This window comes from Zerene cesonia, chromosome 9, assembly GCF_012273895.1.
Source record: "Zerene cesonia ecotype Mississippi chromosome 9, Zerene_cesonia_1.1, whole genome shotgun sequence".
NCBI classification, from domain to species: Eukaryota; Metazoa; Arthropoda; class Insecta; order Lepidoptera; family Pieridae; genus Zerene; species Zerene cesonia.
The window spans coordinates 5,735,958-5,751,001 of NC_052110.1; the positions used below are offsets into that span (position 1 = coordinate 5,735,958).

A 15,044-nucleotide genomic window follows, 5' to 3' on the forward strand; every position below is an offset into this window, starting at 1 on the left:
TAATGTTTTTATCGTTTATATTATTCCGCTCAATTGTATTCAAAATTTTTAAATTTATTTTATATTATTAGAATGACAAACACAACTTAATATTAATAAATGCTAAAGTAACCGCCCTGTCTGTCTGTACGTCTCTTACTCTACACAATTACAAGCTTTCTGCCTGATTCCGCGTAGTCAAAGAAAAGATAGAAACGACGAATAGACAGTCAGTCAGACAGACAGTTTCGGTTCCCGATTGCCGGTATTAAAATTTTCCTGCGTATTTTCCAATATCTCAAATCTATATCTATACCGATAAATAAAATTCGAGGGACAATAATATGCTTTATATCATAGTTTTAACTTAAATACTCTCAATACTACTCTCAGGGTCAATAATTCGAAATACTATTTAAATTTCCATGTATTTTGATAAAAACATTAAAAACATATTCACTCTAACTTAAGGTTTATGTAAACTAATAATATGGCTCTCAATGTATTAGACACACTCTCTCTCTCTCTCTCTCGACTCTTAACTATCTATTATCTAGACATTCTCACATCTCACAATATCGCATCTGTGAAAATTATGACACGTACTAAAGCCCAAACCACTGGCCGGATTTTGACATATGAAGCGCCGTTAATCGTCAGAATTGTGACATGGGCTATATAAATTAACAAAATGGCGTCTGCACATAAAAGGGGGAGGGGGGTGTACGTTTTTTCTTACCCTAGCAATATGGATATCAAAAGAAGGATGTTTTAAATGCCATAACAATATAAGTAAAGTTTGTAGTCGGGTATTTTGTTTTTATAACAAAAATTGCTGTATTATGCATTAAATATACATGTTTTGTACATACTTTGATACACAAGATACGTTTTAATCTGACGATGGAAAATTATGATAATCACACAACAATTACAAGTTTCAGTAAACACTTTTTTATATACAATCTGAAGTGTTTTCTTATTTGCTGTTATTAACTATAATGACGATATAATAGCTCCATAATGATTATGGTCCTTCAATTAATATAAAAACATTGTGCACTTTAATATAATAATTATATGATATTATTATGATATTACGCATAATACATATAAGTAAATGCTCGTCCCGGCATCTTTAAAGGGGCAATTCTTGTATATATATATATATATATATATATATATATATATAATTGGAATCTCTGATTGACTGCAACGATTTTCATGAAATTTAGTATATGGGGGGTTTCGGGGGCGATAAATCGATCTAGCTAGGAATCTTTTTTAGAAAATGTCATATTCGTGTTTTATCGACTTAAACTTACTTTTTTAACAAATAGGAGGCGTTTGAGTAGTCCCAATTTATTATGACTCTTCCTGACATCTATTGGCGAATAATAATACTATTTTTTGGCGAATAATTAAAGTTCCAGCAGAGGGCGTTGTTAAGTAACGAAGTCAATGAGTGTTTGCTTTGAGGTTAGACTAATTGTTTATATTGTTTTGTGTTTTGTTAATGCACGTGTTCACTTAAAAATGCCTAAACTATCTTGGAAAAAAACGCTTATAAAAAATCTAACTTCACGAAGTCGTTCATATTTTTTTATTATTCTGTCGGTAAGACAATTATATATTTAATTATAATATATAATATAATTATAATATATAATATAACGATAATTCGTACTTAAATATAATTTCCAAAAAACACAATTTATAAAAAAAAAAACAAAAAAAAAATACGAGCAAAGCTTGGTCATCCAGGTACTTTTTTTATGCCAATACCAGCAAAAGGCCAGGCGATGGTGATCAAAGTTTTAACCGAAAGGCTATTTGCAGAGGCATAAGGCCTCTCTGTAAATGGATTGCCGTCTTTTAAAGATAAGAGATAAAGAGATGATTTATGTGGGGAGTAAAGGAAAGGATTGAGGAGGGTAAGAATAGGGACATGGGCCTACAGACTGATATGGCAGTCGACGATTGCACGAAACCGGTGAAGATGCCACATTTCTTTGCAAAGAGTACTTAAATATAAAGAGTAGAGTATAACTTACTTTGTTTCATTTAAAGTAATGTAGTTTCATCAAGTTTCATCATCTGTGTTATATTTTATCTGTTGTAATGCGTTTATTAAACGTTAATTTATTTATGTTTTTGCCTTTGCTCAACTAGAGCCTTACATGGCTTCCTTTTAAGGTTTCCTGGAAAAGCTATTTCACAAATAAGGCCATCTATATATTTGCCTTACTTTTTGGTGTTACATTGATTGACTGTCCTTTTTAAATTGTATTTGACAATAAATTGTGTATTTAAATAAACCAAGAAAATCTCATTTCAATGAACTATTCGATACCTATTGTGTTAAATTTACCGCAAGTTATCATTTTACAAACTACGATGCTAAAAGGCTATATATTAAAACTGCATTATTACTGTCATGATAACGAACTGTTTGGAGACTAGAATTCCTAGAATGCTGCATATTTATTAGTTTTTTTTTTTAATATTCAATGTTAATTCAGTCGGTTTGAGCATAATACATATAAATATCCGATTTATAATACCTACCAAAATGTATTTTTTCTTTTGCTACCCGATCAAACTTATGCTTATATGACTGACACTCATACTTATCAAATCATTTATGCAAATAACCTAAATGGTAGGAAGGAATACGAACCAATAAAAACACAAGCCAATGAATGCGTCTTATAAATTCATTATTATATTATCGCTGGCAAACGAGTTTTTCAAAAAGTTATTTATTTATTTATTTTATTTATTTTACACTTTATTGTGCTGGTATACATAATCGGTATGTTAATCAGTACCTAACTTCAGTATTTCCATATTTCAATCGAATAATTTCCATATTAGGTCCATATAACAAGAAATATAAGTAGTATTTATTAATAATAGTTTTTAACCAAAATCTAAACCAGAACTAGACCAAATTTTATAGGGATCACACGAAAGGCACCAGCATTCTAGTGAAAACGTAAACGTCAATATCAATTCACCCTCTACAGAGCTATGAGGTAACAAACACAAATATAATATAAAAAAAACAGTCGAATTGAGAACCTCCTCAATTTCGAAGTCGGTTAACATTCACACAAAAAATACACTATCCAAAAGAAATCGTTTATTTCCATCACAAGCCAGAATTAGTAATCACAGTATCCGAACTATGTACAATAAGATGTTAATAAATAACACTGCAATCTACTCACTTCTAGACGCCAAGGATAGGGCTTGGAGGTGTTCCTTAAGCAATGAGGTAGTGTAATTCGTTTCATCGAAGGATATCGGTGGGGGGTACGCTTTCCGCCCGAGCACCGTGAAGATCGCGCTCAAAGTCAAGAAACACGGGCTGTTTCCTTTGCCAGCTGACATCACGTGATTGTGGTAGAGCATGCCGATTTTACGCCACTTGAATTCCTGAAACAAGGAGATCATAGTATTTTCTTGTGTTAGATTTTACGCGAGTATTATACATTTAGGATTAATAATATAATTAATAAATCGCGTTTAAAATCCGTTAAAAAGTTTTTAATTTCTAAACAAGGAGATCAATCAAACATCTTAATATAAAACGCGAAGGACTAACTGATCTAACAACACACAGCGCGAATTACTCCAATTTTGTAATTACTGAAATTTGGCATGCAGAAAGTACTAAGAACTAAGGGGATATAATTTAATATTTATAAGAAAGGCAAAAGGATTCAGCGATTTCAGAGATTCTATACCTCTAATGATGATAGAGTTGTGAATACTTCAATTAACATGTATATCATATATAACATACTAAAATTCTCTCATAAAATGACAAACGGTCTACGTGTCACACATCGCAAAGCCATAAATTAACATGTAATTATAGAAGCGCATGTCTTATATTGATAAAATTTAAGCATGTAAAGAGAAGTGGTAATAAGCTTCTGAAAAATAAAACAAACAGTTGCATTTTCAGACACTCAATTTCGGAAGCTGCCTATAAATATTGGATCTTTATGTATTCATTATTCGCTTTTTAGTTATTTGAATTCAAGATTGAAGTCAGATAAACATTTAAAAACTATTTTTAAATTCGATTGCTGGTTGGTCCCGGTTCAGTCATTGGTAGCCTTACAGATTGCATTAGACAAAGCAAATCAATAAAAATACAAAAGTAAATATATTATATATTAAAACTATTATAATCATTTGACCCAGCCATAATACAAACATACTATATCTACACATAGTTGTACATATAAGTCTAGTTTGGTTTGCTATATCTCCAAAACAATATCAGCATTTAGATACCTTCAATAGACGAATGAGAACCTCTTATTTCCTTCGCTAAAAGGCAAATACGTTTTGCCAATAACAAAAAATCTTATTTACGATACGTGTTTACCTATAAATGGTTCAGGGAAGGGACTAATGGACCACTCGTGTTACAGAGGTGGCGAATGTTCAGGTGAGTAATTTTATCAAGTATGCGAAACAATCTGTTCTTTATTTATTATGTTGCAGTAGATAACTGTCCGGTGGGTGACCTGGAATATGGTAAGCGACCATCGCCGCCTACATTTTGAGCAGAGGTAAATTACGTTACCAGCTTTGTAAAGCGAAGTAAAGTGAGAGGGATATGAGAGGAAGGGAAAGACAGAAACGACTGTTGTGGGTGAGGTAAAGACCTCCGGCTCCTACACGCATTATACGAAAAACAGTAGCATCACACGATTTCGCGCCGATCATCCGTGGAGTGGCACTTTCCCCGGTGCGGGCTGGTCCAAATCGTGCCGAAGCGCGCTCGATTCCCACAAAAAACTATCGAATAATCCTACTATAGTATAGTATAGTATATTTTTTTTATAGTGGGGAAATCTCACATAGATACCCACAGACCCCAGGGAAGAGGTCGTGGGTTATGTCGGCTATAATATAGTATCCTACTAATATTATAAATGCGAAAGTTTGTAAGGATGAACCGATTGTTGTGAAAATTGGTACGTAGATAGCTGGACAACTGGAATAACATATAGGCAACTTTTTATCCCGATATTCCTATGGGATACGGACTTACGCAGGTGAAACCGTGGGGCGCAGCTAGTATATACAAATTATAATAAATATGAAGTGTTATATATATGTTATGTGTCACCATACAAATAGACACGTTTATGGAGGAATGCAATGCACTGATTGCTAGCGAACTATGCAATAGATGCGTGTATATTATTATATATTGTGTATGAGTGTTGACGGATATTAATAAAGGGACTATAAGGGATCGAACAATGCATGCACACATTTATAGCCTCGGTCTCGGTCGGATCTGTCAGTACACAGGGATACGCACACATGCGCATGTATTATGCTCAAACAAAAGAACGCGTGATTTAATAAAAATGTATTGATTGTATCGAAGAAATGAAACACAGTCAGGTAACCTTGTTGATTGAACAATAATCACTAGGTAGTCGCTTTATGTGTGTGCTTAGATCTTTAAAACTACGCAACACATTTTTAAGGGTTTTTTTTTAATATACCTTTTACAAAAAAAATACAACTAAATATATACAAAAGGAAATAAGAGTGAGAGGGATTTAATATGTATAATAACAAATATTAAACTTTTCCGAATTGGACGCGTGCGAAGCCGCGGGCTAAAGCTAGTGGTCCCGTTAAAATTTGATCTAATTCTGACAATTTATAGGCAGTTCAGTTATTTTGCTGAAAACAGTTGCTATTTTAATGCAATAGACCATACTTTAACATATTATGAAATACACTTTTAACTCATGAAGTCCTCTTTATGCAATTGTTATAAATAATTCAGCTTTTACAATAGCGTCTAGGAGTCATAGACACATGATCACAATATAAATGAGGAAAACAATATAATATTACTATAAGTATAAACAATTTTCGGAAGCAATTCAATCATAGTTAAACATACATTATGTGATTAATTAATACTTTAATTTCACTGCAATATACGCGTATAATACCCGCCTCGTGATCTAATTTTTTTCTATTCTTTAAAATTTACTTATTTATAAAGCGTTTGAATGCCAACTAACAATTAAATAATACAAAAACTAAAAATTAAATAATACAACATGTAAACTTAAGATTTTCGTGTTAAATAATCAATTAGAACGTAAACTATGTTATTTTAAAATTAATTAGATGTTTATGTAGTAGACATCGAAGCGGTTATATTACATTTTCACTAATTTAATATTATACTTTACTTAAAGAATAGATTAAATACTTTTCATTTCTTATTATAATAATCCCTCTCTAAATAAATTTAGCCTCCAAACTGATTTTAACGCTGGAGACCAGCGAGATTTTTTTTTAATTAAACATTTTTTTCATATAACCAGTATGAAGTAAGCACAACTAGAGACATCTTGCAAAACTGATGAAGACTTGACTTTAGTCCTTCGTCTTCATCACCATATAAGATATTGTGTAAAGTTTTTATCAACTCAAATGAATCAAACACAAACACCAGGTAATTGCGGATAGCCGTTGAGGAGTTCCAACGTCAGTGCTTCGGCTCCAGCATCAGCTAAGTCGTTACAAGACCTTACATTGATATATTTACATTGCAGTGGTTTAAAAAATTAAATCCAAAGATAACAAGCGCAGTATTCGCAAATACGTTTTTACATTTTCTCTAGGATGTCATCATTGAGTCCTGGTGTTCTTATCACGTGACCACGTTTGTAATATCTCGTATTAAATAAAAAAAGATCTTCAAAATCTATACAGTGAAATGATGAAAGATCACTACAAATTTCTAAAAATCATATTTGCTGATTATATATTACGTAGTAAAACGTTGCAATGTGTTTTTGTAATTTATTTTTAAGAGGTATTAGCTTTAATTTGTTTTCTGTGTGATGTAAGCATAACGCATATTGTGTTGCCATTTTGAAGGTAATTATATTTAGTAATTGTCATATTTACTTGATGTAATCTATTTAATACCTTTTAGTAAACCTAAAATAAAGATTAAATATTCAAAGTTAATATATTTATGTACTTAATACCTACCTCCTGCTTTTTACTATTACTTTACTCCAAAAAAGCAGGATAATAGAGGATATTTTTTTTTATAAGATTTAACGAAGGAATTGACAACCGCCCCTTAATCCTATCCTACTAATAGTATAAATGGGAAAGTTTGTAAAGTTGCGTGTGTGTTTGTTGTTCTTTCACGCAAAAACCACTGAACCAATTGCAATAAAATTTGACAGCTGGACAACTGGAATAACATAGGTAACTTTTTATCCCGATATTCCTACGGGATACGGAGTTACGCGGGTGAAACCGCGGGGCGCAGCTAGTAATACAATATAAACAATAATAATATTTAACAAAAAATTAATTTGCCTTCAAATTAACAGAACTGAACCAAATTTTCATCAAGTAAAATGTTCTAACTCTTTTTTGAAGTCCGTTGAAAAAATAGTATAACATTTAATTAAAAGCACTTTTTGTCCATTACTTTGTATTATTTTTGTCTACAAAAACTAATTCCAGCAAAGCAGTCGAGTAAATAGAAATTAAAACATTCGGTAGGTGAGCAGGTGGGCCACCTGATGTTATATCATCACCGCCAATAAACACTCGTAACACTAGTATGTACTATAGAGGTTCCTTCAACTTCACCCACGTACATTTTTTCTCTCCATAAGAACGTTCCTCGTGCCTTAACAAAAACGTAAAAAAATCTCCAAATTGGTCGAGCCATTCTCGGGTTTTACGCTTAGATAGCAACATATTCGGTGACTCATTTTTATGTATGTAGAAAAATGTTAAATTGAGAACAAATATAACATTATTTACCCAATAAGTTAACTTACGTATTCATACAAGAATCTTGTGTTACAACCGACTTCAAAAAAGAAGATATGTATTTCTTGTAAATGTTAATCGATATTTTTATATTAAAAAAATAGATTAATTCAAAAGGGCTTACTCCAGAGGTGTTCCATTATCATCAAGTCAGATCGATGATGAAATCTCAAGGAATCGTTTAAAAAGTTATTAACAGTGTAAGTAATCTCAGAAGTCAATTTTATTACACTTACAAGTTTCCGATTGCATTCAAAGCATACTTATGTAAGTTAAGTAATAAGTTAAGTAACAATGCAATAATCTGGCACTTGAGCTGATCTGATGATGGAATCGGAGGGAAGTTTCGCGGATGAATTTTAACCAGCTCCTGTGGCCACTTAAGCGGCTCGACGGAACACAGTGGGGTTTTGGTCGGTAAGAATCAGACATAACCCACGGCTCCATCCCCGGGGGCCGTGGGTATCTATACAAGATTTCCCCACTATAAAAAATTCAAGGAAGTTGTCAAAAATCATTCATAGTATTTTCTTGTGTTTGGTTTCACGCGAGTATTATACATTTAGAAATTAAAAACTTTTCAACGTGACGTGGAGACGTGTCTCCCCGTGACCACGCTCGCTGTAAAGTGTTCGAAACGTCGGGTTAATAATATAATGAATAAATCGCGTTTAAAATCCGTTGAAAAGTTTTTAATTTCTAAAAATCATTCATTTAGCTCAAATTTACCTTGAATGTAGGTACGGAACAATTTACGATAAGTACCAATACCCTTGTACGAGTATATATCAATACTAGCTGCGCCCCGCGGTTTCACCCGCGTAAGTCCGTATCCCGTAGGAATATCGGAATAAAAAGTTGCCTATATGTTATTCCAGTTATCCAGCTGTCTACGTACCAAATTTCATTGCAATTGGTTCAGTAGTTTTTACGTGAAAGAGTAACAAACATCCATACATCCATACTTATAAACTTTCGCATTTATAATATTAATAGGATTTTGGCATGTGAAATCTCGTTTAATCGTTTATTATTAGAGTTGTGCAGTATAGGACAGTGAGATCGATTCTTCAACTCCCGGGGTGTTCTCCACATAGTTCCCGTTCCCACGGGACCTGATCCACGGATCAGGACCAGATCGTGGACCAGGCTCAAAACTATCCTATGTCATTTCACGCGTTTCAAACTATCTCTATACGAAATTTCGTTCAATACGGTTTAACCGTTCTTGAGTTATAAATAGTAATTGAGTGGTGAGGTTATAAGTAAGATATTAAGCAGATACTTTTAGGTAGGACTTACTATACGACTTTAGGACGAAGAATTTATTATTCATATAGTTTATTTTTTTTTATAATATTTTATACATTTATTCTATAAAAAGTAAAAACAAAAGATTCATTGAAGGTGCCTTATGGCCAAAAGCTACTTCTCCCAGACAACCGAACAAAATGCAATAATAGCTTCGGAAGCCTAAGCCAAAAGTATTCTACATACTCAATACTTATAATAATATATACTTGTTATACAAGACATACATACATTATATTTAATACCATGTAAACATGTCGTATTAATACAAATTAATTCATTATTATAAGTCTATTTCATAAACCATACTTTATTCAAATAATGAACGATAAATTCAAATACCGTATTGTTTATTTTCTTAGGGCACATTATATTTTGATGTTATTAATGATTGATGATAAACCTGGTTGAAAAGAAATTTCGTAATGTTAATGCACACGCAATGAAAAACAACATATAATTAAAAAAAAATCTTAAAAACTCTTCAACAAACTTTACAAACTAGCTGTGCCCCGCGGTTTCACCCGCGTAAGTCTGTATCCCGTAGGAATATCGAGATAAAAAGTTGCCTATGTGTTATTTCAGTTGTCCAGCTATCTACGTACAAAATTTCATTGCAATCGGTTCAGTATTTTTCGTGTGAAAGAGTAACAAACTTACACAAATCCTTACAAACTTGCGCATTTATAATATTAGTAGGATTGATAGGATAAACAAAATTGTCTAACTTGCTCTTATACTGAGCATACTCACGTATATTATTTAATCCTGACTATCCTTATCAAGATAATGTGATAACGTTATAAAATTATTGTATTTTCACCGATCTTTGATAAGCGTACAAACATTGAATTGCATCAGTACGTTTAAAGTGGGTCTAAGTCGAGTCTAAAGGAGTCGGTACGTATAAACAGGTGAAGCTAATAAAAACGTTAATATTTATTTATAAATGGAATATAAATGAGCGAAAAATGATATATCAAAATAAGATATCCTTAATGAATATTGCAATAGACTATTTATATTAAGGTCTGGCATAACGTCTTTTTCAATTCTACATGGTAAAGGGAACCTTAGAAATTAAAAAATTCTCTCTGATATAAAGCGATCGCTTAGTCCCAAACATTACAAAGTTAATAACGTCTACCAACCATAACGATCACTTAAATATTTATTACACTATTAAAATAAAGAATTAAAAGTTTCAGAAATACGAAACGATGTAAAATTTCGTATCTGTGTTAAATATTTTACAATTGTCAACCACTAAAATTACAAATGCAAAAGTGTGTTCGTCTTTTTATCACGACACAACGGATGGTTTTGATATAATACCTGGAGATAGAAGTCTAGAGTGTAACATAGTCTAATTACTAAAGCAGTTTAACAACTAAATCTAGTGGGAATGTCCTTTGACGTCGTGGGAGAAAAGCAAGCTAATAAATGTCAAACAACTCTTCAACACCACACAAAAAATATACGAAATAAACAATATCAAATATGTCTACACAATAACAAGCGGGTAATCAACTAATTCCCCCTATAATACTCATTTCCCTGAAGGATAGACCTTCGTCAATCCTAACCTCGAATGGAAAAATGTTATGAAACTCTCAACCAGAGTTCAATCCATTTTTACTAAATTGTGATTATAAATATATAATATACATGCGAAAGTAACTCTGTCTGTATATCTCTTTTTAGCGCCTAAACCACTGAAACTTTGAGTAACAGACGAAGTCGCGGGCGGTAAGCTAGCGTTTCTACATAGAAAATGAATTTCCATGAAAATGTTTTCCTTTTAATTCCTTTTTGGATATCCTTAGCGACTTTTATGTTCGACTTCTTTTGTCCACACAAAATTTATCTAAAATATTATGTAACATAACATAATTTATATTATTATCATTCTCATAGCGTCGCATATCTGTAAGTCAGGACTAGGATTTAGTTGCAAACCTCATGCCTGGCACAAGCTAAAATGGATCTTATTAGCACTGTGGGCGACACATTGATTTGTTGTCTGTTCCTTGCTTCCTTTGTATTGTTTATTCTATACATATTCTTTTTGTTGTCAATTTTTTATGTCCCACTCGCATCACCAAGTATTTTTTTTTCTTTTCTAAATACAAGTACATCATAGGTATTTTTAGTGTGCACGAATTTCACGTATAATCCCACTTTAGCATAGCGTCATTAACATACCACAGTCTATTTAAATTGTCACGTTACTCCATATTCATAACAACACAATATTTATTATCCTCATTAAGCCGCACGTGTTTGTAAAGGGAGCTGTTTAGTTCACACTAATGATTGTTAATGTGCGCTAATATTATACATTATTGTAGCTCAATGAGTAGGTGTTCGTTATAACAATCCTACTAATATTATAAATGCGTAAGTTTGTAAGGATGTTTGTGTGTTTGTTGCTCTTTCACGCAAAAACTACTGAATCGATTGCAATGAAATTTGGTACGTAGACAGCTGGACAACTGGAATAACATAAAGGCAACTTTTTATGCCGATATTCCTACGGGATACGGACTTACGCGATGAAACCGCGGGGCGTAGCTAGTATTATATAAATCTAGCTTTACGCCCTTCGCCCAGGGTCACAGTAAATTATCGTAGGAATAAAATGTTTTACCGCGGTAACAAATTAATCTGTGACTCTATAGCTTTCTTAGCTTCAGCAAAAAAAATACTAGCAAGGAACAGAGAGCGTTATGACGTGATAGAATGATAAACAAAGGAACACACTTTCACATATTTTTTAATGATAGTGAGGATTAGTAAGGATCAGTTACCCAACCTAATATAACATTATATGCTTGCATAAGCATGTGCATTGCCTGATGGTAAATTAAAATTATCGATCGTGTCTTTAAGAGGAGATTGAGAGAATCGTATGATTCTAAATATAAACACCGTCTATTAAGCAAACGCGTTTACCTTTAAGCATTTCGGATACTGTTAAAATTAAACCAATACTTTCTCCAGTTGCACTGGCTTTTTCTGGCTTCAAACAGAAAAAACGAACATTATAGATCCAAACATATAACAAAGTGCCATTAATTGTCTCCCATTTCGCCTTGCACGAAGTATTTTTGAAAGCGATCCGCGAACAAATATTTACGTTCTGTACCTAAAGAGCAATTACGTGTTAACGTCTGATGCATTTTCTATTTCAGTTTTGCGCCACGGTCGATACTACAATAGCAATATTGTAGCCAACAAATATATAATTAGAACAGGACATTCGTATGCGTTGCAGTTATTGTGTTATTAATTAAGATTTATCAATAGTTCCCTATCAGTGATAGATTTACTAAACACTGTATTATAACAAAATTGCCTAAGTTCTCTTTCCAAAGCTTCTAATCAAAAATATATCTACAACATAAAATAATATTACGTGACGGATAGAATTTCTGAAGCAGGTTAAGACAAATCAAGTACACTGCTTAAAAAGAGCAGACACATTCAGTAAACAATTTTATATGCTTATAAATGAAATAATTCCGTGAGACTATAGCTAATATAAAAAGGCGCACAAATAAAGCGGAACGAAAACAAAAATAAAACACACAATAATTCAGAAACGTATTTTAAAATACAACAACTATACGCCACAACATTGATAGACATTTTCATGAATATTTACCTCGAATATCTTCCGAATGGCGACACCAGCTTGTGTGTAGCTCCCCATCATTCTAGTTAGAGTCATGTAAGTGGGATGCTTGTATGTGAAGGCCTCGGCTTGAGCACCGGCCGTGATGACAGGTATCCGCCATAGACCAGCGTATCTCGCCACTGGCGCTATCACATATTCACATCCAGGACCAATGAACGCATCTGAAAATGTACACCGTCTTAACTCAAATACCGTTCCAATTTTTTTTAACATTATCAATATTTATAAAGGAACCGTTTTATATTTCTCTCCTATCTGCGTATGAGTTTTGTACCAAACCAACCAACCTAAATAAACATACATGGTATGAGCATGTTTTTGACAATTACCACAAATAAAAACGTTTCCTTTAAGTAATAAAAGAAGTTATATAAAACTTACCAGCTGATCCGTTGACGTAAAACTCGAAAGCTGCAAGGGGTCCATCTACTGAAGAGCATCTGGTATCTCGGTAATCCACTAATATTTTCCAGCCAGGTAATGGTCCATCTTCTTTAGTCAACGCTGGTATGGCCATTTCTACTATCGGTAGCACTTTGGCCAACGAAAACATATCCCCTGGATCAGCAGGCAATAGAACACCCAATTTCACAATTTTCTCATGAAATTGATGCATTTCTGGTCTCAGGTTGAAGTTAGTTTCTTTCACACAGAATGGCTTTGATGCCAAATCGTGAGGAAATCCAACAGCGCATGACATATCGTAGGTATGTTTTTTAAGTCCGATAGCATCAGGACCTATTGTCATATTCGAATAATAATCCTTCAGTTTGTATTTATTGGAACTAACGTATTTATTAAGCGTATCGTCGTTTTGTACATCCTTGGTAACTTTGTTAGCATTCCGTAGTTTGATGGCGATCAAATCATTTCCATTGAAATTGTTTTTAAATTTGTTGGTATGCACACTACCATTAATACTAACATCACACACTGTTATTACATTTACTACACACACATAGAAGACGAGGAATGATAACAACACTGATACTTTTAAGTTTCTTATGCCTTTTTGGGTCGTTTTAATCTCGAATGTTTGAGCACTGTCCACACGTTCGCCGACCATGATCTCATGTTTGTCACAATCACACAGGCTCTCTCGTCTTCTCCTAAAATTCGCCGGATTCGCGCACAATTTCTTCCCACTTCTAAACGTTTCCACAAAATATGACTGGAGAATCGTTTTCACGATCTCCTCTGTCATTTTACGAGAAATTTATCTCATTTTTATGGTTAATATTATTTCGGGCGTCATCTGTTTGAAAGATAAAGTTTAAAATTTTTAGGGAATATAAACGTAAGAGCGGTGGTCGTAAAAAGTTCGCTTTATTAATTAGATTTTGAATCCACACATAATTGTGTTGTGATAAAATGAATTTCGTTTTTATATTTCTAATGTAAACCTACTTATCTACCTTAAAAATACACTCAGATATTATATTCAGGTCCTTTCAACAAATATTAATATTATTTATTATTATACGGTGATATAAAAGGTGACCCTCATAGGAAGCCCAAGTCCCTGGGGGAACATATATGGGCTGATGATGATGATATTTAAAAGGTATGTTCAATTACTATAAAATATACATGCATGCAAATTGCGGCAGATCGCTATTTACAGTTAGTCTAAAAAGAGTTAATTAAATTATTTCAAAGAACATTCGGTATTACAGCAAAATCAAACATATTTTATGTGAGGTCGATATTGCGATCCTTTAAAGCGTGCAATTCGTTAGAGTATCGTCTGAACAACGTATCTTAATAACATCATAATTTTGAAAATAACCTGTTTATTTAATATCGCGCCAATTCTAATCAAACGAATAAAATTAATAAGGTACTTCATTTTCAATTTATATTGCGGTAGCGTACGTAAATAACTTTACGATAAGTTAAAAATACTCTTAAAATAAGTTCGGGTCAAGTAAAAGTTTGACATTCAGTCTAAAAATAACACTGTAACTTGATTGAAAGTGTTTCAAATTGATTGATTGAAAGTGGTAATGTTGAAATGAGATTTGCTGCGAGCGAAAATAATTTCACGCAATAAAACTTGCGAATATATGCTACCTTCCAGTTACAATAATATACTTTTTCTGTAAATGTTTTAAGTATTTTCTTGTGTTTGATTTTACGCGAGTATTATACATTTAGAAATTAAAAACTTTTTAATGGATTTTAAGCG

General features: G+C 32.8%; 1 protein-coding gene across 1 annotated transcript in view; it reads right to left on the bottom strand.

Moving 5' to 3' along the window:
* Positions 1–14,106, bottom strand: part of LOC119828999 (atrial natriuretic peptide receptor 1) — a 58,344-nt gene extending 44,238 nt beyond the window's left edge. The window contains exons 1-3 of the mRNA XM_038351346.1: positions 13,238–14,106; positions 12,824–13,017; positions 3,213–3,420 (exon numbers count right to left, since the gene is read on the bottom strand). Of these exons, the coding sequence (XP_038207274.1) occupies positions 3,213–3,420; positions 12,824–13,017; positions 13,238–14,060 (1,225 nt within the window). The 5' untranslated portion in view covers positions 14,061–14,106. The remainder of the gene's footprint in view (positions 1–3,212; positions 3,421–12,823; positions 13,018–13,237) is intronic.
* Positions 14,107–15,044: the final 938 nt, after the last annotated feature.